Source organism: Spea bombifrons, chromosome 4 (genome assembly GCF_027358695.1).
Source record: "Spea bombifrons isolate aSpeBom1 chromosome 4, aSpeBom1.2.pri, whole genome shotgun sequence".
Taxonomy (NCBI): domain Eukaryota; kingdom Metazoa; phylum Chordata; class Amphibia; order Anura; family Pelobatidae; genus Spea; species Spea bombifrons.
Window position 1 is genome coordinate 81,576,574 of NC_071090.1, and position 27,023 is coordinate 81,603,596.

The 27,023-nt window shown below is 43.2% G+C and overlaps 1 protein-coding gene across 1 annotated transcript in view; it reads left to right on the forward strand.

Annotated features, from left to right (window-relative positions):
- The first annotated feature begins 702 nt into the window (after positions 1-702).
- AP4E1 (adaptor related protein complex 4 subunit epsilon 1) overlaps positions 703-27,023 on the forward strand; it is a 36,898-nt gene continuing 10,577 nt past the window's right edge. Inside the window, exons 1-15 of the mRNA XM_053465200.1 lie at positions 703-890; positions 2,712-2,783; positions 4,646-4,769; positions 6,441-6,514; positions 6,848-6,969; positions 10,111-10,270; positions 10,441-10,607; positions 11,339-11,412; positions 11,545-11,667; positions 11,746-11,855; positions 12,484-12,623; positions 14,464-14,576; positions 16,532-16,650; positions 17,015-17,317; positions 18,029-18,143. Coding sequence (XP_053321175.1) covers positions 765-890; positions 2,712-2,783; positions 4,646-4,769; positions 6,441-6,514; positions 6,848-6,969; positions 10,111-10,270; positions 10,441-10,607; positions 11,339-11,412; positions 11,545-11,667; positions 11,746-11,855; positions 12,484-12,623; positions 14,464-14,576; positions 16,532-16,650; positions 17,015-17,317; positions 18,029-18,143 — 1,942 coding nt within the window. The 5' untranslated portion in view covers positions 703-764. The remainder of the gene's footprint in view (positions 891-2,711; positions 2,784-4,645; positions 4,770-6,440; positions 6,515-6,847; positions 6,970-10,110; positions 10,271-10,440; positions 10,608-11,338; positions 11,413-11,544; positions 11,668-11,745; positions 11,856-12,483; positions 12,624-14,463; positions 14,577-16,531; positions 16,651-17,014; positions 17,318-18,028; positions 18,144-27,023) is intronic.

Genomic DNA, 27,023 nt, shown 5'->3' on the forward strand with positions numbered 1-27,023 from the left:
GAAGGTCTGATGAAGGTCTGATGAAGGTCTGAGTCTTTACATCAGTAAAGATGGGCAGACTAGACCGGCTGAATGGTTCTTATCTGCCGTAAAATCCAATGCGAAATGAATGCAAATCAACCTTTGAAATAGCCATACCTGGGAACTCTCATGGTTCCTTCTTTTTCTATGCGGCTGTGATCATATATAACACTTCTAATTGGTGTTTTTGCTACCGATATGCCATGTTAGATATTCACACTTGAATGCAGGTGACTCAATAAAGTCTATCTGTCAATAACGAGTCAAAGTTTCTGTGATTAGTGAGCCATATAACTTTCATGATAGGCTATTAAAGGGTTAATATTTCAAATAAAATAAATAAACCTTACAGTAATTGAAAAATAGCCCAACAATGAACCTTAAAGTGAAAATATGATCTTTGTAGGCTATATATAGATTTTGTAGATGTTTGCATTCGAGACATATCATTCAATGTTAATTATATAGGAATAGTTCACTATAGAGGTCTGAGTTAGTTATGATTTCATATAAATCACACCGATATTCTTATATATTTAGCTCAATATTAGACAGAATAAATGCTTTTTCTTAGATAACGTTTGTGACGTTCTCATGTGCTTCGTGTGCCATCTGGTGTCAAATTCTGGTAATTGCAACTCATGCTCAATACACTCGATAAAGTTTAGTTGGTTTGAATGAAACCGGAAGCTGCTGATGATGCCGGTTGTTGATGTTTCTGTTGGCTGGGAAGGAGCTGGAAAATGACTGAGATTGTGGAGCGGACGCTGACAGCTCTTCCCGGGCTTCTCCTTCAGGACTCACCACCCGGGGCTGGCTCAAAACTAGGAAGTCTAATCAAGAGCATCACGGCGCTTAGTTCTAGACAGGTGCGGTAACACATTACAGCGTTATACCGAACATGCCCCTGCCTGTCACTGTGAGGGTTCACAGCATTTCGCTTGTTCTGTCAGTTTGTGGCAGTGTCTGGGAATGGATATGGCTTGCTGCCTATATACGTTTCAGAGGGTGACTTTCTGTGCCTGTTGGATGTGTTCGGATGTGTCTGTGTGCCTTGCTGTCAGTCTGTGTGGGTATAAGTGTGTGTGTAGCGGTCATTCGGTATGTTTCTGAAAGTTCTATGCATTCGGTGTGTTTTATGTGTCTGGAGGTAGGTCTGTGTAGTATTTGCTGTGGCTGTGTGGGTCAGTATCTGAGTGTGCTTCCCTGTCACTGTGTGCTGGTGTCAGGGTGTGTGTGTGTGTGTGTGTGTATGTATGTGTGTATGTGCCTGGCTTTCAGTCTGTATGTATGTGTGTATGTACCTGGCTTTCGATCTGTATGTATGTATGCGCCTGGCTTTCAGTCTGTATGCGCCTGGCTTTCAGTCTGTATGCGCCTGGCTTTCAGTCTGTATGCGCCTGGCTTTCAGTCTGTATGTGTGTATGTGCCTGGCATTCAGTCTGTATGTGTGTATGTATGTGCCTGGCTTTCGATCTGTATGTATGTATGTGCCTGGCTTTTGATCTGTATGTGTGTATGTGCCTGGCTTTTGATCTGTATGTATGTATGTGCCTGGCTTTCAGTCTGTATGTGTGTATGTGCCTGGCTTTCAGTCTGTATGTGTGTATGTGCCTGGCTTTCCGTCTGTATGTGTGTATGTGCCTGGCTTTCCGTCTGTATGTGTGTATGTGCCTGGCTTTTGATCTGTATGTGTGTATGTGCCTGGCTTTTGATCTGTATGTGTGTATGTGCCTGGCTTTCAGTCTGTATGTGTGTATGTGCCTGGCTTTCCGTCTGTATGTGTGTATGTGCCTGGCTTTTGATCTGTATGTGTGTATGTGCCTGGCTTTTGATCTGTATGTGTGTATGTGCCTGGCTTTCCGTCTGTATGTGTGTATGTGCCTGGCTTTCAGTCTGTATGTGTGTATGTGCCTGGCTTTCGATCTGTATGTGTGTCTGTACCTGGCTTTCGATCTGTATGTATGTATGTGCCTGGCTATCGATCTGTATGTATGTATGTGCCTGGCTTTCGATCTGTATGTATGTATGTATGTATGTGCCTGGCTTTCAGTCTGTCTGTATGTGTGTATGTGCCTGGCTTTCGATCTGTATGTGTGTATGTGCCTGGCTTTCGATCTGTATGTCTGTATGTGTGTATGTACCTGGCTTTCAGTCTGTATGTGTGTCTGTGTATGTATGTGCCTGGCTTTCAGTCTGTATGTCTGTATGTATGTGTGTATGTACCTGGCTTTCAGTCTGTGTGTCTGTGTATGTATGTGCCTGGCTTTCAGTCTGTATGTGTGTCTGTGTATGTATGTGCCTGGCTTTCAGTCTGTATGTCTGTATGTGTGTATGTACCTGGCTTTCAGTCTGTATATGTGTCTGTGTATGTATGTGCCTGGCTTTCAGTCTGTATGTGTGTATGTACCTGGCTTTTGATCTGTAAATTTGCCAATTACATATGATGATGTAAAACTCAGTTTCTCATAATGTTATATCTGCTGCTCCCATTGGAAATCTTCTAAAGAAAACATGGAGTTTGTAAGTCAATGCATGCTCATAGCTTTCCTAGTTTGAAAGGCTCAAGAATGAAAATCGTTATATTGACATTAAACCAATCAAAAGGTGTATTTTATTAGAAGAAAAGATCATGTGTTAGCTGCTTGGTTATTTGTTATACTAATTAATATGGATGTTTTATTTTTCAGGAAGAAGAAAAATTAATTCAACAAGAACTTTCCAATTTAAAAGCAACGGTTGCCTCTCCAAATACAACTCTGGTAAAGGAGCACACTGGCTTCCTGCATGTATTTTCTGTCATTATTAAAGTGAATCTGTATATGTTCATAAATGGTTCTGTAATAGTAAACGTGATGTAACATTTAGTTTTCAAGGACACTAAAGCTTCCCATTGTCCATAGCTGTCCTGTGCAACGATGATAAAGCCCCTTAAAGTACCACTTTTTATTAAAAATAAGGTTTGCATAATTGTTCCCCTTTGTTTACATGACACTTCTCCATTCATTTTAACTCATTTGAACTAAATAAAGGGAAGTAGATACCTACACAGTATTGACTTTTTTGAGAATAACCCTCGGTGTACAATATCCAATATTATGGGACATTATGCTAAGTAGTTTTTAATTCTCATTGCTGAATATGTTTTATGGACTATAACACAAGGCCTGTCCATGAACACTGATCCAGGTTTTTTGGGTGGGACCAACTTAGGCAGGGCCGGCCCAAGACAAAATGCCGCCCCCCCTTTATCTACCCTTCCTCTCCCTCCCTATTATCTACCCTTTTGTAAACATAAGTACCAGAAGCCCTTTAGATTTTCAAAATTCTCAGCTCGGCTCAAACTGAGATACAGAGTTTGAACCTCTAAGGAAGAACCTCTACGACTTAATACAAGTCAGCTAAGAGCTATTCTTTGGAAAGGGACACAAAACATATTTTTAAAATGATTGGTGGTAAGGTTATTCAAACCAATCTATACCTTGCAGGTGTGAATGAGGTGTCTCTTCAGAGTACCATCCCGCATGAGATTGGCCTTAAAACTGTAGAATATTTTCTTAATTAAGAACATCCGTAACATATGCATCAAATTTCTTGTGACCCTAAAGAAAACCCCTGTTGTGCACAGCTGTTTCCTATTTAATGCCAATTATTTCCGCCAGCTCAGAGGAACTGCCATGGACACGTACCGCGCTTCAACTATGCAAATTGTGTCCTTTTAATATGGACAGACTCCATACCAACCTTTGTAACTACGGTAGAAGAATTTAACCGAAATAGGATAGGTAATACATGAAGATTTAATGCACTTCCTAGATTTATGTATCCTTAAAGGGTCAAATGGGCAAAGTCACAACTTGCCTGTGTCACAAATCCAGAGTAACCAACGGTGTACATCATTGCAGCAGTCATCATCCCTACAGTGTTCAGAGGGGTTTCCCTGGAGGACGGTACTCAAGATTGAAGGAGAATTACTCAGATTTTATCACAGCAGCAAAATAATTGAGCATTAGAATTAGGAAGTGGGGATATCCCAGTTGAATTATACACCCAGGCAATGAAATTGTAGCTGAGAACTTGAGTTGAGTAAAATAGAGCTTTTGTATGGAGGCACCAAGTACCAATGTGTACAGAGCCTGTTTAACGCCCCATCTCAAGGTCTAGAACACCATGTAAGAGATGGCGCTAAACTGCATCGTATTGCGCAGTCTGCTGTAAGAGACTGATTTTAAGCACAAATACAAAGAGGAGACATCGTTTTTAACACTGATAAATAAATAGCACTCCCATCAAAGGCATATCCATACCTATATTGACTAGGCAATAGCCATACCCAGTTTCTTTTTGAAGACCTGGATTCTGCAACAATACGTTTGTAAGCTTGTTTATAAGTTCATAGTAACATTATTAGCAATCAATCATATAACTGAGCTGAGTTACGTTTATAACGCGAACAACTTCACAGAAAGCCAAGAAACTTTGTCCCATCTGGCCTGAACCCTTCATGTTCAATAACAAAACCAGAAGGTATATTCTAACTACTATACTCTAGATGTATGGTTATAATTCTATAGTAATGACCTATGCTTGCTGTCTTCAATAATCTCATTGGTGTCTTTATCAGAGACAGATGAAAGAATGCATGGTTAGGCTCATTTACTGTGAAATGTTGGGGTATGAAGCAGCTTTCGGATACATTCACGCCATCAAGTTGGCCCAACAAGGGAATTTACTTGAGAAAAGAATAGGTATGTATCTGTCTCTATAATCACATATAGAATTGCATGTCTAGGTTTGTTGCTTTAATCAGGTTGAATCCTATTGGTGGTTTACATTAGAACAAGTTTTATGTTCATTATACGTATAGCTGTGGGTTCTAAATGCTTTCTTTTGACAGCTGCTTGACAAACGCACTATTGAGCTAACAAGCACCATTATTATTTAAATCATTCTCTCGCGACAACGCTGTTAGCTCTGCCTATGTGCTTGATTCTATATGCCTGTTAGCAATGAGCGTGACTGAAACACCTTAACTCAATAATTCGGGCTGGTGTCCACATACTTATAGTCATATAGGGTAAATCCGTTGGGTTTTATGTAGCTTCTTAGCTGTTGTGCTTCTACTGCCACCTTGTGGGACAAAGATGCTATTCATGTAATCTTTAGGTCCTTATAAATACTTTGGCAAGAGACTGTATATATTTATCTAATATATATATATATATAGAGAGAGAGAGAGAGAGAGAAACAATATTTTTTGCAGAAAACAAAGGCTCTTATGTCACCCAATACCGTATCCTCACCATCGTTAACCTTACACAGTTAATGCCTCATCCTAAGTCCTTCCCTATCCATTTTGTTCATAAAGCTAACACTAATCCACCTACTACAGAGTTTACATCCAGTGCATCAGCTTATCACTCTTTTCCCCATGGTTTTCTTAATAAACTGTGAAATGGGCACTTGTCTCAAATTTAAAGTTTTCAAATCTGAGTTTCTTTACCCTTTCGGGTACTTCTGTTATGACAGAAGGATATTTCAGGAAATACTAAATTCCACATATTAATGGTATTTGGTAAAGCCAGGTACTATCTAGGGATACATATTCTGATTTTGTTAAGGGTGCATTGTTGAATAATCAGTTGTGGTATTTGACTAGTTTGTGAAACCATCCTCTGATGCCATCCTGAAATGATCTATATGAAAGTAAGGTTTTACAGGTATTGTAGCAGCTAGAAAACATGGGAATCTATGAATTTCCATGTTTTTATGTAACACTTTGGAGTCTATTCACTAAAGCGAGAGCTGAAGTAATTCATTATGCACCATAAAGGGGCATCCCTGGCAAGCCCCATTTATTTATCAGCTTAATAAATGGGTTTGTGTTTTCACTAATTTATCAATTCTTTATTAAATGGATAATCATTAATATATTCTTTTCCCAAATATTTTATGTATTGATCAATACTTTTTCTATTATTTATTGCAAATTATCTTTAGAATGGGACATATTGCTTAATAACGATGTATATATAATATTTTATGTTAAGGGGACGCCTACATTTTTGGCTGGCACCATGATCCAAACCAAATTTGTCAACCCTTGGGCTAACCCATCTCTTCTTGCTGCAGAGGCTTACTGGGTTTGGACCTTTCCAATGTCTAGTAATGTTAATGAATTAAAACCACAAATGTCTTGTGGACATACATGTCAGTGCTTGCTTTAGTGCATAGACCTCCTAAAAATGTAATCATTGTGTGTCTTGAGGCATTTGGGCCCTTGCAGTTAGGTTTAGATTGAAGATAATTTGTTTGGATTTGTGGAACACATTTGAGATTTTATATATGGGATTACTATTATTATTGTATTTATTTAAGGCAATGTTCTCCTTCACTGATAATTCATTTTATGTTTGCAGGCTATCTGGCAGTGTCTCTGTTCCTACATGAAAACCACGAGTTGCTGCTGTTGCTGGTGAATACCGTACTAAAGGTAAAAGCAAAAAAACAAATATGGTTTATCATGGTTGTTAAGAATACGTTACATATTACAATACACATTACTATACATACATCACCCTTAGTTTACTGAATTTGAGTGATTGTAACAAGATCTGTAATCGTTTGCTATGATTTGAAGGCTTTAAACTTCATGTAGGTTTTCCACCAGTGGGTTAGAGATTGGATATTAAGCATTCGGCTCACAAATAGCTTGCTCACCTCCGGTGTGAAGAACTAATCTTGGACCATGTGCAGTACCCAAACTCGTCTTTGGGAAACACTACCTTTTGATATCATTTTTCTGTATCTTGTCGTCCATGGACAGGACCTACAAAGCACCAATCTTGTTGAAGTTTGCATGGCACTCACTGTGGTCAGTCAGATCTTCCCACGGGAAATGATTCCAGCTGCTCTGCCTCTGATAGAAGACAAACTGCAGCATTCAAAGTAAGCAAAAATACAGATTCTCGCATTTGGTGTTAAAGGTGATGTCCCGCCGTACGTTAATATGCTTTAGTTATTGTCCTATGGTTGTTAGGAATATGTTCGTAGAAAATGTTTCATGAAAATTAACTTTAACATTTAGTTCTAAATGTCACACATTTACTCTTACCCGTGATCTGCTGCGATGTGAGAAGCTAGTTGTTGCGGCTTGGAAGCCTCTTGACGATCAGAACACGGCACTGATTGTGTCACATGCAGGGCCGGCCCTACAATGGAGCCGACTGGGGCAATTGCCCCAGGCGGCACTTTGCCGCCCCAAGCGCTTTTTTTTTAAGTGGAGGAGAGAGAGGGGCGCCGGGTGGTTTTCGCTTACCCGCTCGGCGTCCCTCTCTCTCTCCTCTGCAGCGAGTCTCCGTGCTCTGCCACGGTGCCGGCTTGTAATGCTGAGCACCGGAAGTGACGTCAATTTACGCCGCTCAGCATTACAAGCCGGCACCGTGGCAGAGCAAGGAGACTCGCCGCAGGACTGTTTAAAGGTAAGTACCAGGGGGTTAGGGTAGATAATGGCGTCGGCGAAGTTTAAAATGCCGCCCCAGACGGCATTAAGTCTTGGGCCGGCCCTGGTCACATGTGATGCAGCGCTCAATGTAATTATGGAAATATTTGTGCTGCAGATTGCTTCAATCACGTATTCTCACAAAAATATCAAAGTGTGTTTGTGGCAATACCCCTAGTTCCATGTGCAGTGCTTCTGACGTCAGCTCAGGCTTATATCACCCTCAATCCCAGCTATGAAAGGCAAAACCCTGAATGTGTCTCCTTTGTCGTGATATTCTCCTCTTCAAGTAACGGAACATAAAGTAACTAAATGTTTAGGCAGAAAATGGCCTGATTTGGCTTGTTTAAATGACTAAGAGAGACATGTTGTTAAAACATATGGTTGATGCCCTCCAAGCTGATAATAACATGGTAAAAAACATAAAAATATAAAAAAATGGGAAAACCTATTAAGGGTTCAGATCAACCCGGAGTAATGGAATATGCTTTTAAAAACATCTCCAAGACTACAAGAGACTTGTGTTTAATCGAAACTCATTTCAGGCTATGTAACACCTGATATTTAACCCCCAAAAGGCTATTTTATATATATCCACAACAATCAAAAATTTTTTGGAGATGTAGACTGGAAGGAGGCAATTATCTACATATGTGGTGGAAATGTAGAAAAATTAACAATCTTTGGGATACAGCCTTCGATTTCTTAAAACAAACTGCAAATATTGTAGTAAAAAGAGAGCCAATAGAAGCCTTATTGCACCAAAGATGGCCATCTCTGACACTAACACAAAAGACCCTCACGACCCACTGTTTCTTAGCAGTAAAAAAAATCGCTAAACATTGGAAACGAGACTTAGACGTTTCTTACCAATTATTAGTAACGCAGATAAAATACCAAATAACCATGGAAGAAAAAGTCAGTTGGATTACTGGTTCATCAGCGAAATCTAAAAATGTGTGGAACGAAATCATACGTAGTTTGTAATAAATTTTTCTCAGTAACCCTGAACGACTATTTATGATACAACTCCTGCCCTCTCAAAAAACCCCATATGTCCTTCCTGCACTCTGCAAAGAGTTAATGTATTTGTTAGATACGTTTTATGAGAACTACCGTCGTATTGTTTTCTTTTTGATGTATTTATTTATATACTTTTTTTTGTTGTTGTCTTTATATGACTGTTTGTTGTCAAAAAAAAAAAAAAAAGGAAAAAAACTCTTCCTAATAAAAGGTATTATTAAAGAAAAAACAAAACATGGTATATGGCACGTCACACATCACAGCTACCAAGTGTTCAAACCGAAGATATGTATTGGAATTGTTAATTGTCTTTTTTTATTTTATTTTATTTTTAATTTGGGCTCCTCATTCTGTCTGCTAATAGTGTATTTTAGCAGCATTGACAACTTTTAATTTCTTCATGGCCCTTCAGTTGTGCATTGGTCCACAATGACTAAAATCTGTTCTGGTGGTTTTAGTTTTCGAATTAGTCTGTATTCACCTGACAGACTAGTGGATGGTGGATGGCGTAAAAGCGAAACACAAAGAGCGCACGGGTTTCATAAAAGCATTTTTTTTTTTTTTTTAATTTTGCATAAAGCTTGGTTTCCATTGGGGTTTTTTTTTGCTAAAAACGCCTATAAAAACGCCAATAGCGCCACCTGGCGTTTTTTTGTGAAAAACGCATGCAGCCAGATGTTAGCTGTAATTCAATGGGAAATCGCAAAATGCCATATCCACTTGGCGTTTTTCTGTTTGGCGCTTTTTCAGTCCTCTTTGGCGTTTTTCTGCTTTTTTGGGCTCTGTGGCAGTTTTTCAGAACTGCAGCATGTTGACACTCTGGCGTTTTTTGCAAGAAATCTTGGCTTTTTTTCTCCAATAGAAGTCTATGGGAGAGAAAAAACGCCATGAAAAAGCCATGTGGGTTTATTGCCTTGGCGTTTTTTATGGCGTTTTTTCCACAGTTACAATGCAGAGGATGGACCCAGTATCTGTGTGTCCTACGAGAAATAGGCTGAAAACAAACAGTTTCACACAAAACAAAGTCCTGGACTGGTTCATATTGAATTTTACACCATTTGGAACAAACATGCCATTACAAACAAACATACGCGACCGGATCCTGCGTGCCAAAAGCAACAGCAAACAATTTGCACCATCATTTGGGGCCAATCTTCCCAGAGGAGCAGACATTCGGAATAAAGCATGCCTTACAAACCACAGAAAAGAGACAAAAGGGTCTACCAAGTAAATGACATCAGGAGAGGGCAGATACTTGCCATTTATCCTAATCCCTTTTAGCTGGGTGAAACTTCTAACTTGTAAAGGCTGGAAAAACTGCCTAAGGTCAAAAAAAGCAATTTCCACAGAAAGGCTAAAACGCCAGAAAAAACTGCAGAAAAAACGCCAAAACGCAGGTAAATGCAGTGGCAGTTTTCTTGGCAGTTTTCCTGGCGTTTTTCATCAAGAAAAAAACGCCGGACAAAAACCCAAGTGGAAACCTAGCCTATTACAGGATATTTATAAACGTTAAGATTCTAGTTCAAATGTAACAACATTTTTTCTTCAAATATGTTTGTCTCTAGGGAAATAGTAAGAAGAAAAGCTGTTTTAGCATTATATAAATTCTACCTGACGGCACCCAATCAAGTTCAGCACATCCACGAGAAGTTCCGGAAGGCGCTGTGTGACAGGGACGTGGGAGTTATGGCCGCCTCTCTTCATATCTATCTGCAGGTGATCAAGGTAAACACTGAGTCTAATATACCAAGTTTCCAATCCTTGAATTGACTTACTTGGCCCAGAGGTAGGTAAATGAACAGCTTGCAGCAATTACCAGGTAACTTGAGTGAGTTATAACGTATTATATCTAGTATTCAGATTAGTATACTAACTTTTTTTTTCTTCCTGTACAGGACAACCCGTCTGGCTACAAGGACCTAACAGGTTCCTTTGTTACTATTCTGAAGCAGGTTGTTGGAGGGAAACTACCAATTGATTTCAGTTATCATAGTGTGCCTGCACCCTGGCTCCAGATACAACTTCTGAGGATCCTGAGACACTTAGGAAAAGATGACTTGCGGTAATATTTATTATTGGATTGTTTAACGCAAGCTGTCTGTAGGTTGTGTGTTAGAAAATACTTTGATTATTGGAGCTGTAACATTACAACTGCTGTATAAAGCATTTTTTTGCTATAGAAGATATATACCCCCCCCAAAAAAAACCAAAACATGTCTTCTGATATGGAGTGCTTGGGTGAAGGTGTGGTACCTTTTATTGGACCAGCATAGAAAAAAATGCCATGGAAACCTGTAGGACCTTAGAGGTATCTTTAGTTGATGAGTACAAATGCTCATTTGACTCCTTCTCTTTCTATTTTGATACTAGAAAGTCTGGGGCGTCCAACCTGCGTCCCACCAGCTGCTGCAGGACTACATCTCCCATACTCCTCAACCAGCCCCTTAAGCTGAAAGAGCTTGAATAAGTAATCTTTTCCTGGACTAATAAAGCTTTATCTGTTTTCCTTATTAAGATGAATCTTCGTATATGAAACACTTGCCCTCTTTAGTCTGCACTCACTTAAGATGTGGCCATGATGTATTTCAAAAGCCATCTCTACGTGTATTCCTTAAATCAAGTTAGTCAGTACTGAAACCAGACTTGGTCTAGTAAATTCTAGACTCTATGAGAAAGATAGCTCTTTGTATAGAAGTCTCCTGTTTCTGGTGTTTTTATTACACCTTGCTCACTAAATACCAAGTGCAAACTGAGGGTAAAGTCTATTAATTAACTATTTATTTCTATTTTTAGATCCAGTGAATTAATGTATGATGTACTTGACGAGTCTTTAAGGCGAGCAGAGATAAATCACAATATCACTTATGGTATGTTATCTTCTGAATTTTACATACATAAATTATGTATTATAAATTATGTTGCGATGTGTAGCCCAAGACTGTCGCTTAAAAAGCTCTCCAAGCAGACGTTAATGTGATCTCCCTGCCTTTCCATTACAGCCATTTTGTTTGAGTGTGTGCAAACCATATATACAATCTACCCCAAATCGGATTTATTTGAAAAAGCTGCCAAATGCATTGGAAAGTTTGTTCTTTCTCCAAAGATCAACCTTAAGTATTTAGGTAAGGACTCCCAAAGAGCCACTTATTCTCCCAAATGTAGCGTAGCTCAGAAGGTGCTGATGTTGTCTTATTTTGCAGGACTCAAAGCTCTCACATTTGTTATTCAGCAGGATCCCAACCTGGCACTTCAGCATCAAATGACTATAATCGAATGCTTAGATCACTCTGACCCCATCATTAAAAGAGAGGTAAGGTGTTTTTGTGAAAATGATCTGCTTCTTCTCGGATTTCTCAGTTAACTTTATTAATTTATAATATATTAATTGAGTTAATGCCGGCCTTATTGTAGTTTCTGATAAAGCGCAGTGGTACTCTAATCATAGGGAATCGGGATATTTTATTCCAGTAACAGAGAAGAGTATTTTCATTAAATCAACTTTCTTCAACATTATTGATTATATCCAAACTTTTTCAAGTTTTTCCAGTATATTATCAATCAGCAATGTTTTATAACCTGGTAGTGTTTAAATGTTCCAATAGAAACGATGTTTGGCTTAAGAAACATGCAAGCATATTAAACATTTACAGCAGGGTCTAGTAATGGAGTTATTTATCTGAAATCTGCCAATTTGCCTCCCACGAGGCCATTATTTGCCCTTATATAATATTATATATGTTATTTCCCTTTCTTTTTCTTATGGTTTGCTATTTTTCTAGTGTACATTAACCTGTTGTGTTCAATGTTTCTCTCATGCCCCCTAGATCCCTTTGTGAGTGTGCAGGCTGCAAATATTACATTATCTTCTTCTCCAATGCAATTGTTTGGGATAATTTCCCTTTTAAGTCAATGTTTTAATGCATTTTTTTTCATAACAGACACTGGAACTGCTGTATAGAATAACCAATGGTCAGAACGTCACTGTGATAGTTGAGAAAATGTTAGATTACCTGAAGCAGAGCAAAGATGAGTACACAATAGTCACTTTTGTTGGGAAGATTGCAGACCTTGCTGAAAAATATCCTTTTGTGTTTAGCTTTGCTTATTCCAGCTTCTTAAACACAAACAGATTAGAATCTAAAATACCGTATTTTCCGGCGTATAAGACGGCTTTTTAGCCCATGAAAATCTTCTCAAAAGTCGGGGGTTGTCTTATACGCCGGGTTCTGAAACGTACCGAGCCAGACTGGAGAATCACGATTCCCCGTGAAGCCCCTAAAACTATAGCGTATCTCTAGAGGAGGGGCGTGCGGAGACGCCGCCTCCCCTGGGCCGGTCTTCAGGGCCGCGCCGAGGTAGGTGCAAGATCGTGATCTCCCCAACTAGCCCTGATCAGCGGGCGCCCGATGAGCAGGGCTGGTTGGGGAGATCACGACCTCCCTCTAACTAGCCCAACATTAGGGAGCTCGAGGTCTGGCACTTCAGACCTTGGCTTCCGTGCTCCCTAATCACTACGCGCCGGCTATTGATGCAGAGTGCGAGGATGATGTCATATCCCAGCGCTCGGCATCAATTGCCGGCGCTTAGCGATGAGGGAGCAGTAAAGCAGAGGTCTGAAATGACAGACCTCGCGCTCCCACAACTGGATGGAAGATAGAAGATGAGAAAGGTAAGAGATGGGGAGAAAGGGGTGTAAGTGCAGTGTATGTATATATATGTGTGTGTAAGGTCAGTGTATGTGTATGGTCAGGTGTGTGTAAGTGTGTATTTGTAAGCTGGTGTGTGTGTATATATATATATATATATATATATATATATTGTGTATGGACAGGTGTGTGTAAGGGCAGTGTATGTGTATATGTGTGTTTGTAAGCTGGTGTGTACGTGTATATGTGTGTAAAGGAAGGGGTGTGTGAGGGCAATGTATGTCTATACATGTGTGTGTGGACAGGCATATGTTAGGGAGAGCTGACCCACCCAATCCAAGCAGGCTTTGTATACAACAACCAGCCAATCACCGGTAAAGTACATCGCTTGCCGTGATTGGCTGGTTGTTGTATACTGGTTAGAGGGGTAGTCTTATACGGCGAGTATAGCCCAAACTCTATATTTTAACCGGAAAAGTTGGGAGTCGTCTTAAATGCCCAGTCGTCTTATACGCCGGAAAATACGGTAATAGAAGTTAGCAGACCAGTGGGGGTCATGACATCATTTATCATTTATATCACTCCTAGTTGGAAATATGATGAACCTTGATGCTTCCCATTTGCCAGAAAGGTATTTTCTGTATGTTGATCGTATGGTCGCACTAAATATTGATTTCGTTTTTATAAACGATATTAAAAACGAAATAAATTAATATCTATTTATGAAAGCCTTCTTTACATTTCTCCTAATTTGCCATAGTTAGGAATTATATTATTACACTTTTCATTTATCTGGAAAAGTGCCATCAACCCTGCTACCATGCCCTTTCTTTAGTCTTTTTAACTTTTTCACTGATTAGCTCAGATACTTAAATGAGAAATGTGCAATCGTTGGTGTATAGTGAGCAAAAACAAAAAAGGGATTTATTCATTGAAAGGAGAGTTGTTTTGGTAACACTTCACTATTTATTATGAATGGTCAACACTGGGAAGTTTCTCCACCAAGAAGGGCTAAGCTTGATAGAGATTTACAGTCTAGGAGCTGAAAACCACTCCTGTGGACTGTCCTGTTAACTAAATTTCATCAGGTTTTCAGACAGGATAATAAATCCACCCCTGGTAAACCTCTGCGTTTAAAGTTTCCACCATAAACTTTTTTTGTGGTGTAATATCTCACTGCTGAATTAGAAGTCTAAACATTACTAAAGTATATATATTTTTAGCTAGTATGCTATAATAAACACACGGTGTATTCCTTAACATTGTCCTCACATATGCCCCAAACAATCAGTGGTTTATCCAGACCATGAATGTGGTATTCTCTATTGGAGGAGATGTGGTGCACCCAGATATTCCTCACAACTTCCTCAGGCTCCTGGCGGAAGGTAAGGAAGGAGGCCATGTCATTCATATTACATTTACATTCATGCTTTGGAGTTATTCATACGTTTTAGATGGGAGTCCAAAAAGGTCTAAAGGATTAGTTTTTACTATTGTCCTCACTGATTCATCTGACATTGACTTTCTTCAAATGCAGAAGGATACAGGTCATGTGTTTTTATACATCGAGAATTGCAAAAAAACTAATTGTACATAGGAGTGAGACAGATATTGGTTTTACGTAATTAGATTAGATTGTAAGCTTGTTGGAGCAGGGCCCTCCTTTCAGCTTGTTTTTGTAAGTGAAATTGTTATGTTATACACTTTTTAGGTCCTCTTTACCCTTTGTACATTGCTGCGGAATATGATGGCATTATATATGAAGTAATGATAATTAGGAAATCTGCCAAGTATATAAAACCATTTATCAATATGTGTGCACGTAACTCTTAGTCATAAGAAATCTTTCTCCCCTTCTATTACTTCCCATGTCTCAATCAAGGTAATAAAATATTTAACAATTTATACCAAATTTGGACCAAATATTCTTCGGGAAAACATATTAGCTGCTGTACAATAACCATATTCAAACATGCGGTCTGTCTCTGTAGGATTTGATTTATTTTAACTTGGAAGTAGTATGAGTGGGAGACAGATTCATATATTCATCCAATAAGGTGTCTATAGTTGAGAAGTTGGTATAAGGAAAGGATGTAAGTTACCTGAAGCAACATATAATTAATGAAACAGCAAAAATAAACAAGACATTTTTTTTTTAATTTGCATAAAAATCTCTTATACACATCTCCTGTTGTTCTCCAGCCAGCAAACTGTAAGAACAATTAATAGCAGTTGTTTAATTCAAATAGTACTTATATTGGATATTATCAGACTTCAGACCATAGGGTGACATACAAGGTAAAGACAGGATATTAGCTATCACTTTTGACAGTTATTTTAGTGTTCTGCTTATGACTTCATTGTAAACTATTAGTAAAATAGATTCATACCTGTTGTTGTTTCTCTTTTATGAAAACGTACTCTGCTAAGTCGTTAAGTATATCTTTTTATCTCATCTGGGTTTAGGGACTCCTATCTTTTCTATTGGTGGTCATTGGAGCCTAGCACTACAGTATATGGTACTCTGTAAATAAAAAGACATGTTAATAGTGGAACAGTAGATGGGTGTGCCAGGGTCCCACTGATTTCTGACAGTTGTGAGCTGATGGCACTGCTGGACATCTTCCGGTTTGCGAAGGGTAGTGAGCATGATGTGTCTTTCATCTGCTGCAAGTTTCTTGGTTGAAACTGGAACTACGGTCCTCAACATTGGTTGTTTGTATGTGCTTTTTCAAAAGAGCTTGGGCAGGCCATCTGAAACCCCTTTCTGCCTGGACACTTCTGCCTGATGCGGTGTCACTACCTTGTGTCTTGTTGCTGTACTCAGGCTTGCCATGATGTATGACTTTTGACATTAAATTGTCTTCAGCAACCAACACAGCTGTTCCCGTTTCAGTTAATAATTGTGTTTGACCTACATATTAAATTCATGATCATTAGCCTCTGCTTGGTATACTTCCTTAAATAGTAGATCTAACTACATGCCTACAAAATCCCTGACTTTGTGCAAGTGTACCTGAAATTTTGGAGGCAAAGACTGGTTGCACCAAATATTGATTTGATTTTTCTTTTGTTCACTCACTTTAGATTTTGTTAAATGATAAAAAAAAAGAAACTATTAACATGTCTATTTTTGAAAGCATTCTTATGTTAGTGTTTTTTTCACACCTGCCTAAAACCTTTGCACAATACTGTATGCATTTTCTTTTTTGCCAAATGATTTCATAGTTCAAAGTGTGAAGCAATTTACATTTTTTGTAAGAAATCGTATCTTAGAGCTTTTGTATCAGACATGCCCTCTGGAAATATTAAAAAAAAATTTTTTTTTTCATTTTGCCAGGTTTTGATGATGAAAAGGAAGATGGCCATTTGAAACTTTATGCAGTTCAGTCTTATCTTGCTTTGCTGGAGACAGAGAATGCATATTATCCTCAGCGCTTCCTGCAGGTTATCAGCTGGGTGAGGAAGATATTAACCAAATTCCTGTCTTTCTTCTGGGGGTATGAAGCGTATCTCGGAGCCTCTGTGCCTAGTCTAGGAAGCAGGCTTCTCCGCAGACATATAAATTGGGCGTTCCAGGTGGCCTAATTTCCAATTATTCATTTGTTATATGCTAGCAGTGGATTTACGAAGATCATCGCTCCACTTCATTTTACATAAATTGGAAAAATCTTTTACATTAAAGTTTTATGGTTTTCATTTACCCCACAGCCATTTTGTCAGCTTTTAAACTGTGTTTTCCCACATAATGTTCCGTGCAGTTCTTTTAATTACCAGTATTGTATCAATATGTTGAGTTTTCATGTTTTTCATGTTATTATAGGTGCTAGGAGAATATGCCTATCTGGCAGAAAACAGACCTATGGAGTCTGTAATGAGAAAACTATTTGCCATTCTTCAACAACACTCCGTTACCTCTGAAACTAAAGTCTGGATTATGGCTGCAGTCACAAAATTGGCTGGTCTTAATCCGCGTTCTTCAGTGGCTGAGGAATTAATTCAGGAATATAGCACCTGTCTGGACCCAGGCATGAGGCAGCATGCTTGTGAGTTAAAAGCACTGCAGGAGGACATCACACTCATGCAGAGACTGTTCCCACTCAACTCCAGCTGCAAAGAGTTAATGGTAAAAAAAAAAAAATAGGTCTGAATATATTGAAGGATATTTTTAAGTCTTGAGCTGTACAGATGTTCAGAACAAAGCTTAGTTCCGAAGTAACACGATTTAAATGCGCAGGGACATACAGCCTTTTGTATGTTCTTTACGTTTCCCAAGGAATATATCATGTAAATTCCTGGATGAGAAAGCGACTTAATACATGGCTTCAGTCGCGGTGACGTATGGCTTAACAAAAGTGTGTGCCGGATAAGCTTTGAGCGAGATGCCTAGATATAAAGTAATTAGCGACTGTATTATAGGTTGACAGTTTTAGAATTAGAAACAGACTTTGATGTCGCATTAGAACTGTTTGACCCGTATAGTCTGCTTGATTTATTTTTGAAGGCCTTTAAGAGGTGGTTGAAAATTAACCATCAATCCGGAAATAACATTAAAATAGCATTTTCAGTCTTTTTCTATATAAGTTACAACATCGGCACATTCACATATGATGTGGACAAGTGTGTTTTCTTTTAGTCCTCAAAAAGCAGTGAATTGTCACTTTACACATCGTCCTTTTTAATCTGTTCTATCCTCTCCTTATCTTTGTGTCAAATATATATAGCATTAGCCAGCATCATGGTGGTAGAATGTTGGGCAGATATGAACTCTTCAACGTCTTATGCAACGTATCAGTTAGTCCTGTGGAATAAATAAAATTTGTCTGTGTTGTTCTAGGTGGATGCTTCTCTCTCCTTCTTGGATGGATATGTAGCGGATGCGCTTGGTAAAGGTGCAGCGCCCTACAAACCTCATCACCAACGGCAGGAGGAAAAAATGTCTAGAGAAAAAGGTACCCGTCTCTATTTTCAGAAATGTATAGCTGAATGGTACAGGGCCATTTATTTTTTCAAAATCAGGTTTTATTGAATTTTTGTAAATTCGGGAACAAGGAGGGGTGACGGGGTATGGGGTACAGAATGAAGAAAAAGGGGGAAGGGGGAAGGGAGGGGTGGGCGAGTCCACACACGACCCGAACAGTGTAAGGCACACAATGTACAATAACCCACGCAGGGGTTGTAGCAGAAAAACAGCACCGTCAGCATCCGGGGAGGACACAAGAGGCATCGCGGTGTCGAACGGCAAAAGCATCAAAAGTACAGCGCTAACGATGACCCCAAAGTGAGGCCAATACATAAGAGAGAAATGTAAATCACAAAGCGAATGGGGAAACATACGAAAGCCAATGAAACCAAGTGGCTGTGTACCTCTCCCGTTGCCTGAGAGAGACTGCGGAAAGATCCTCAATCTTCCTAATATCCTCAACCCTCGACATCCAGTCCCTAACAGGCGGCGCGCATCTTTGCTTCCAGTATAGGGGAATAAGACCCCTAGCCGCATCCAATAAATGTCGCACTACCGAACGCTTGTACTGGGAGAGGGAAAGGTGTGTGTGGTGTAAAAGCATAGGCAATGCTTGAAAAGGGGGAGGGGAATCAGATAGCTCAGAGATCACACGGTGGACCTCTGTCCAGAACTGCCGGATCAGGGGACACTCCCACCATATATGCAGCATCGTGCCCTCAGCCCCGTCACACCGCCAACATCTATCGGAGGTGTCCGGAAACATGCGGTGAAGCCTCTGAGGCGTACGGTACCAGTGGGTCAAAATCTTATAGTTCGTTTCCTGTACCTTAGTGGCCCTGGAACTCTTGTGCGTGAGGATGAATATCTTATCCCAGTCCCCGTCCGCAAGGTCCGCTACGCCGAGGGAGTCCCAGCGGGAACAGAAAGAGGGCCGCTCAGTATGTGCAGAGGACAGAACAAGAGAGTAAAGTAGGGAAACGCCCCCCCTCGGAGGACCCGCCCCCGCGCACCAGGACTCAAAGCACGTCAGCATTCTGGTCAAACACTGTCGATTGGGAAGGGTGTCAAGGTAGTGCGTAACCTGGAGATGGGTGAAGCGGTCAGACCAGGAAAAGACAGCGTCCGGGCGTAGAGTTTCCAGCGTCGCAACCCCCCCCCCGCCAACAACCCACGGGCACGGACGGGAAGGGGGAGTCCCATGTACCCCTCAGGCCCCCAACGTCGACTCGGGGCAAAGTCCGGGTTGCCCCAGAGAGGCAGCAAAGGCGACGGCGACGTAGAGAGCCCGGCCTTACACCCCACGGCCCTCCACACCGACAAAGTCGCCGACACAAAGGGGTGCGACCCCACTCGAGCCCCCACTCTAGGACCCCAAAGGGCGTGCAGAACCCTACCCCGCAGATCACCAAGCTCCAACGCAACCCAGGGCTTCCGCCCCGGACCTACCACGTTCCACTCTGCCACGCGAAGCAAGTGGGCAGCCTGGTAGTACCGGCGAAAATCCGGCAGGGCGAGTCCGCCCGCCGACTTCGGACGAGTAAGCTGCGAGAGCCGCTGTCTCGGGCTCTTGTTACCCCAAATAAACTTAATCACCGCTGACCGAAGCGAAGCGAAAAAGACCCGGGGGAGCCGAACCGGCAGAGTTTGGAACAGGTACAAGACCCGCGGGAGCAGGTTCATCTTCACCACATTGATCCGGCCAATCCAGGACAGATACAGGGGCATCCACCGCTGGAGGTCCGACACCAAAGTAGACAACAAAGGGGCAAAATTCTCAGTGTATAACGAGGCTACGTCAGTTGTCAGCCAAACCCCCAAGTATTTCATCTTCCCAGGGCACCAGCGGAACGAAAAACTGGAGGCGAGAGCAGGAACCTGATGCGGGGGCACCGAGATATTTAGAATCTCCGATTTGGAGAAATTAATCTTAAGGTTGGACAGTTCCCCATAGGACCGAAACTCCGCGAGGATGCGAGGCAGAGAAATCTCAGGGTGGTCCACCACAAAGAGCAGATCGTCCGCATAGGCGGCGACCTTGTGTTGTTCCCCCCCATCAGGAAACCCCAGAATATCAGGACACGAACGAACGGCCTCCAAAAAGGGCTCCAGCGACAACACGAACAAAAGAGGGGACAAAGGGCAACCCTGCCGAGTGCCATTGCCGATCGACACTGGCGGTGACAAGGCGCCATTGACCCGTATCCGGGCCGTAGGCGCGGCGTAAAGGGCAGCAATCCACGTGAGCATGGAGGGACCCAGACCTAGGTGTTCCAGGGCAGCCCGCAAAAACACCCAGTCCACCCTATCAAAAGCCTTTTCGGCATCGGTGGAGAGGAACAAAAGGCGATGAGCCCCTGCCCGGTGGGCAATGTTGAGGAGACGAATAGTGTTGTCACGGGCCTCACGGCGGGGGATAAACCCCGCCTGATCGGGGTGGACCAGTTGAGGGAGCAGTCTAGCAAGTCGCAGCGCCAGGGCCTTAGCATAAAGTTTTAAATCTGTGTTTAACAGAGAAATGGGCCGATAGCTCTGACACAGACAAGGATCCTTACCCTCCTTATGAATAACGGTGATCGTGGCCGCAAGGGTCTGGGGGGATAAACTATGGCCCTCCAAAAGGGAATTCAGAGCCGTGTGCAGGCGGGGAAGCAGGGCGTCAGAAAACGTCTTATAATAACCCAGGGGCAACCCGTCAGGGCCCGGGCATTTACCCGCCCGCATAGCCCTCAGGGCCAGAGCAAGCTCCTCCACTGAGAGTGGGCTGTCAATCTCCGCGGCCTGCGCACTCGTAAGCTTGCGCCGTACATGCCGCTCGAGGTAGCGGCGTATGAGCGCGCATCTGTCAGGCTCCGTCCCCCGAGGGGCCCCCTGGGGCAAGTTATATAGAGCCGTATAGTAAGAATGGAAGGCCTCCACAATCTGGGAAGGAAAGGAGGATACCGTACCCGCCGCGGTCCGAATCTTATGGACATGGGTAGTCCTTTTATGGGGAGCAAGCATCGACGCCAAGAGCTTGCCACTCTTATTGCCGTGCTCGTGAAAGAACCGGCGACTATACAAGGAGGCCCGCCGAAAACGGGAGTTCAGAATGTCAGAGAGTTGACCCCGAAGGGACAACAGCTCCCTATGAATGTCGTCCGACAGAGCCTGCTTATGCACAGATTCCAAATGCGCAATGCGAGTGGTAAGCCTATCCAGCTCCTGCGCGCGCAATTTCTTACGCCGCGCGCCCTCCCTAATGAAGACACCCCTGAGGACACTCTTATGGGCCTCCCACACCACCGGGGGAGGTACCCCTGGCGTATCGTTTTCCCGGAAATACTGGTCCAACTCCAACCGCACGCGAGCCACAAGGGCTTCGTCTAACAAGAAGGAGTCATTGAGCCTCCACGTCCACTCCCTCGCTTTATGCAAGGGGGACGAGAGGGTCAGAAGCACGGGGGAGTGATCCGACCAAGTCATCGGCAGGATGGAACACGTCAACAAGAGGTCAAGGTGGTATTGGGAGAGGAAGTAGTAATCAAGGCGGGAGTAGCAATTGTGAGGCGAGGAATAGAACGTGAAGTCACGATCCAGGGAGTGCATGGATCGCCAGCAATCTATCAAGTGCGCGTCAGCAAGCGATTTGCGGATGGACCTCAAATGACCTGCGGGGACACAACAGGAGCCACTGGAAGTATCCAGCGAAGGGCACAGCGGAACATTCAAGTCACCACCCAAAACCAGAATCCCCTCTGCAAAAGAGGAGAGGGATGCTAGAATGGAGCGCAAGGCAGTGTGTTGACCCCGGTTAGGGAGATAGACGCTGGCAAAGGTGTATAGAACCTCGGCAATAGTTCCCTTCAGAAAAGTATAACGACCGGACGCGTCAGACATAGAGTCTTTAACCACAAACGGAATAGATTTAGCGATCAGAATGGCAGTCCCCTTAGTCTTGGCGTCGGGATTATTGCTAAAGTAGCCAATGGGATAATGGGAGTCGCGAAGACTGGGAGCCTGCCCCGCCCTAAAATGCGTTTCCTGGAGAAAAACAACCGAAGCCTTGTGGAGGCGAAAGTCCCTAAGCGCCCTAGAGCGCTTTTCCGGGATGTTAAGACCCTTGGCATTCACAGAGAAGAACGTCAGGGGGGCCGGTTGGAAGGCCATCGGGGACAGTGAGAGACCCGACACCCAGGAAAAGGGGGGGGGAAGGACCAGGAAAACAGAGGAGGGGAAGGTGAAGGAGGGGAGCTAGGACAAAAGAGGGGAAGGGAGTCTAGAGGCAAACGTGTCGTCTACCGGTGGAAAACCCGAACCTCGGCCGAGGGACAAGAACCACCAATAGAACACTACCAGGACACTAATACCCCGCGCGGGGCAGAAAAGTTAGTAGTCAAGGAAGGCAACAGTAGAAATGCAACAGTAAAAACCGTTTATAGCAATAAGATATCAATGAACAGAACGTCCCACCACCCGCCCATGTGGAACGGTAATACAGCACCACAGCGAAACAGACGCCGATGAGAAGGCAGTAAGGTCAAAACAAAGCAAACCAAAGGCGGTAACCGACCCAGTGTGGAAGAAATTAAAAAAAAAAAAAAAAAAAAAAAAAAAACAGACAGATATATATACATGTACCATAGATCGATAAAGAGTAGTAGGAAACATCTCTGCAGAGACCGGAAGCGTCTGAGTGCAATGCCACCGTCAAGAGGGAACAAGAACCGGGCGCTACTAAGGCGAGACTCAGGGCACGGGATAGCACAGGGAACGAGCGGCTCGCCCTCATATATGTGAGTGCAAAAAAAAAACAAAAAAAAAAAAACGTGTGTATGTAGTGCAAGAACCTCGAAAGAAAAAAAAAAAAAAAAAATAAAAAAAAAACCCCCAACACAAACCGCAGATAGGCATATAGACATATGTATATACATGAACCACACATCCATAAATAGTAGTATGAAACATCCCTGCAGAAACCAGAAGCGCATAAGCGCAATGCCACCGTCGAGAGGGAACAAGAACCGGGCACTACAAAGGCGAGACACAGGGCACGGGATAGCACAGGGAACGAGCGGCTCGCCCTCATATATGTGGGTGCAAAAAAAAAACAAAAAAAAAACGTGTGTATGTAGTGCATGAACCTCGGGAAAAAAAAAAAAACCCCAACACAAACCACAGATAGGCATATAGACATATGTATATACATGTACCACACATCCATAAATAGTAGTATGAAACATCCCTGCAGAAACCAGAAGCGCATAAGCGCAATGCCACCGTCGAGAGGGAACAAGAACCGGGCACTACAAAGGCGAGACGCAGGGCACGGGATAGCACAGGGAACGAGCGGCTCGCCCTCATATATGTGGGTGCAAAAAACGCGTGTATGTAGTGCATGAACCTCGGAAAAAAAAAAAAAAACAAAAAAAAAAAAAAAAAACCCCAACACAAACCACAGAGAGGCATATAGACATATGTATACACACGTACCACACATCCATAAATAGTAGTATGAAACATCCCTGCAGAAACCAGAAGCGCATGAGCGCAATGTCACCGTCGAGAGGGAACAAGAACCGGGCACTACAAAGGCGAGACACAGGGCACGGGATAGCACAGGGAACGAGCGGCTCGCCCTCATATATGTGAGTGCAAAAAACATGTGTATGTAGTGCACGAACAAAAAAAAAAAAAAAAAAAAAATAAGGAACACAGTTGTGCCGATGGACACAGTGATATACAGTTATAGAAATATACGTGAGTGCAGAAAACGCCCGGACGCGTAGTGAACCCCCCCCACGTACATGAACGGCCGACTCGGAGCATACATCAGCCCACGACCCAACAGCAGGGGCGGGCTAGCCGTGGGGGCCAGGCCCAGCATTGAGCCGAAACCGCCCAGCGCGGCAACGAGGCGAAATATATAAATAAAAAGAAGCCATGACGGCTCAATAACGGCATCGGTGGCGCCATATCGAGCACAAGAAAGCGCACGCAACCACAGGACGCGAACGAGAACATAAATAAAATAAAGAAAAACAGGGCAGGGGGTCGGTAAAACCTGACATAAATGCGTCGCAGCAGCGGTCAGCAAAAAGAGCAGGAAAAATAAAAAGTCAAACAATAATGATAATGCGACCCGCAGGTCGGGAGCAGCAAAGTACCCACGCGGCCCCGATGCGGAGCACCAGAGGGTGGAGGCGTAGGCACACAAACCGCCGTCGTCGGGCCAGGAAACGTGGCGTTCGGCTCTCAAGCCTCCTGCGGCAAGTGTCGGTCATGGTCCGCCGCGGCACGGTGATCGTGTCGCGGTCGACGATTCCCACGCTGGGGCAAACCCGAGCCCAGGTCCCTGCCGAGCCAGTCCTCCACCTCGACCGGTGGTAGATCCAGCGCGCGTAGGAAGTGAACTACATCAGCAGGAGCCCGGATCATAGCAGACGTAGTACCCCGGCGCGCCGTCAGGGCAAACGGGAATCCCCATCTGTAGGCGAGCTGGTGATCTTGCAGGAGCATCGTCACCGGCCGAAGCGCCCGTCGAGCTTGAAGCGTAAACCTAGAGAGGTCCTGGAAAAGGGAGACCTTGTGTCCCTCGAAGGACCAGGACCGGTGGGCTCGAGCCGCCCGCATGATTTCCTCCTTGAGGGCGAAGCTGTGCAAGCAGCAGATGATGTCTCGAGGAGGGTCACCCGGTCCACCACCGGAGCGCAAGGCCCTGTGAGCCCGGTCAAACTTAATAGGTTTGCGCCCAGCGTCAGCAGGCCAGCCCAGGATCGAAGCAAACAGGCGGTCCAGTAGGCCCTTGAGGTCTTCGGGGCGCTCGCCCTCGGGCAGGCCCCGCACACGTATGTTGGAGCGGCGGCCCCTGTTGTCCAAGTCCTCCAAGTGATAAAATAGCGTGGCTAACTGGGAGGAACAGGAGCGTTGATGTGCGGAAAGCTGGCGGTCCACCTCGCGCACTCTGGTCTCGGCAGAGGAGACCCGCGCGTCCAGACGCGAAAGATCCGCGCGTAGCGCCGTGACCTCTGCCCGGACGGTTTCCTTCACCTCGGTCACAAGGAGGCTGAAGTCATCCTTGGTGGGGAGCGAAGAGAAGATGCGCCGCCAGTCTCTATCAGAAGGCTCCGGGGGACTCCCAGGGCGCTGGTGAGATAATCCCTCGTCCGAGGTCTGCGAACACGTGGCGGCAGGCGCCATGTCAGGCTCCTCCGGCTGCGAATGTAGCAGGGCCGGGGTGTGAAAATATTCACGGAGGGACGCCGCAGGAGGCCTGGTGCTGGTCCCGGGGGTACCAGGGTCCGAGGGAGCTTTTTTATTCCTGCCCATAGCGGACTGAGTAGGTGCAATATGCGGGTTTAAAGAGCGGGTGGCGAGGAGCTCTCAAATTAAGCAGCCATCTTCCTCGGCAAGCTAACCACGCCCCCGGTACAGGGCCATTTATAGTATTAATACTTAAGTAGAATTTCTCTATGTAGGGAACATTTAAGTCAATTTAAGTATTCTGTATGCTTTACTAACCTGTAAGGGATTTTGACACACTACGGATTAAGAAATTGTAATGTCACATACAAGAACAGGCAGGGCAAAACCTCATGGATATTTATACAGTTTACAACCAAAAAGGGAACAACCTCACCCAGGGTTACATTTCAGCATTGTGACAACAAATGATGTGTTGCATTTAAGTTGTTGTTTTCTAGTCTCCAGTTGTATTGATATATAGTCACTGCTAGATGGATCTCTCCACTGGGTCAGATTGAGCAATACGTTATTTTGTTTAATGTTTTCATGATGAAATACATGTAAAATATGTACAGATTGATTAGTGGTGATAGGCAGAAGATCATCTAAAATTATCTTGTTTTGCTAAAGTTTCTCGAGATGCGGTTCACATGCACTGACGTTACGTACAAAACAAGATTCTACTGCCAAGTTTGTAAACTTAAAGGAACAGTCTAATGTCTCTTTAACCCCTTCTAAAGAAAAAAAAACATTCAAATAATCTGTGTTCATTGATATGGATTCTTCCAAAATGAAGAAAATAAAGTTAAAGCACTTAGGAGAGGCTGCCCTCTCCATGATCCGACTTCATGCTACTGAAACCAATGGCTGCACTTTCCACATGCGCACTGGGGTCTTCTCATGCAACATTCACCTGTGCCAGTGCCGGCGCTAACTGGTGGTGAACATATACCGTGCAGGAATGTGCGTTTGGCTGAACACACCTTCTCCAAGGCATCTAGCTGAGCGGTGTGGAAAGGGCCAAGTGCATATGGGTAGATCCCCCACACATTTGCAAAAGGGACTACGTAACTATAATGTGGTTTAAAGTGCATATGATGTCTGGAGTGTGCTTTTAACACCATATCTACCAAAAGATTGCTCCGATCAGCAGGGACATTTCACTGGTTGCTAGTGACATGACCTCTTTTCAAGAAGTCTCCACTTATACAATGACTTAATAATTGTGCTCAGCCCTGCACCAAGTTGACTCTTAAAACGAGGATCTCAAATTGTTCGAAACCTTTCCAAGATATTGAACCTTTCTATTCCAAAATGCACATGAACACTTTCCTTTTCATCTGATTATAAGACATTGGCAAAGATGGTATAAAAGCTGCTGAAGTTGGGTTAATGGAGGAAAATGTACTTGTCTAGGTCGGGAAGCTCATTTAAAAAGGATTGTGACTCCTCTGAACAAGTGTTTAATGTCTAAACTGGGCCAGCTCTGAGGTAATCCAGAGTTTACATGAGGTCCAACGCCACATCGTACACAAAGACCAGATGGGAAGACAGACTTTTCATCAGGGTAACAATTTCTGTGTAAGAGGATAGACTCTTAATAATGTGACTAACATTGCAATGACCTCCGGTAAAAATATCTCTT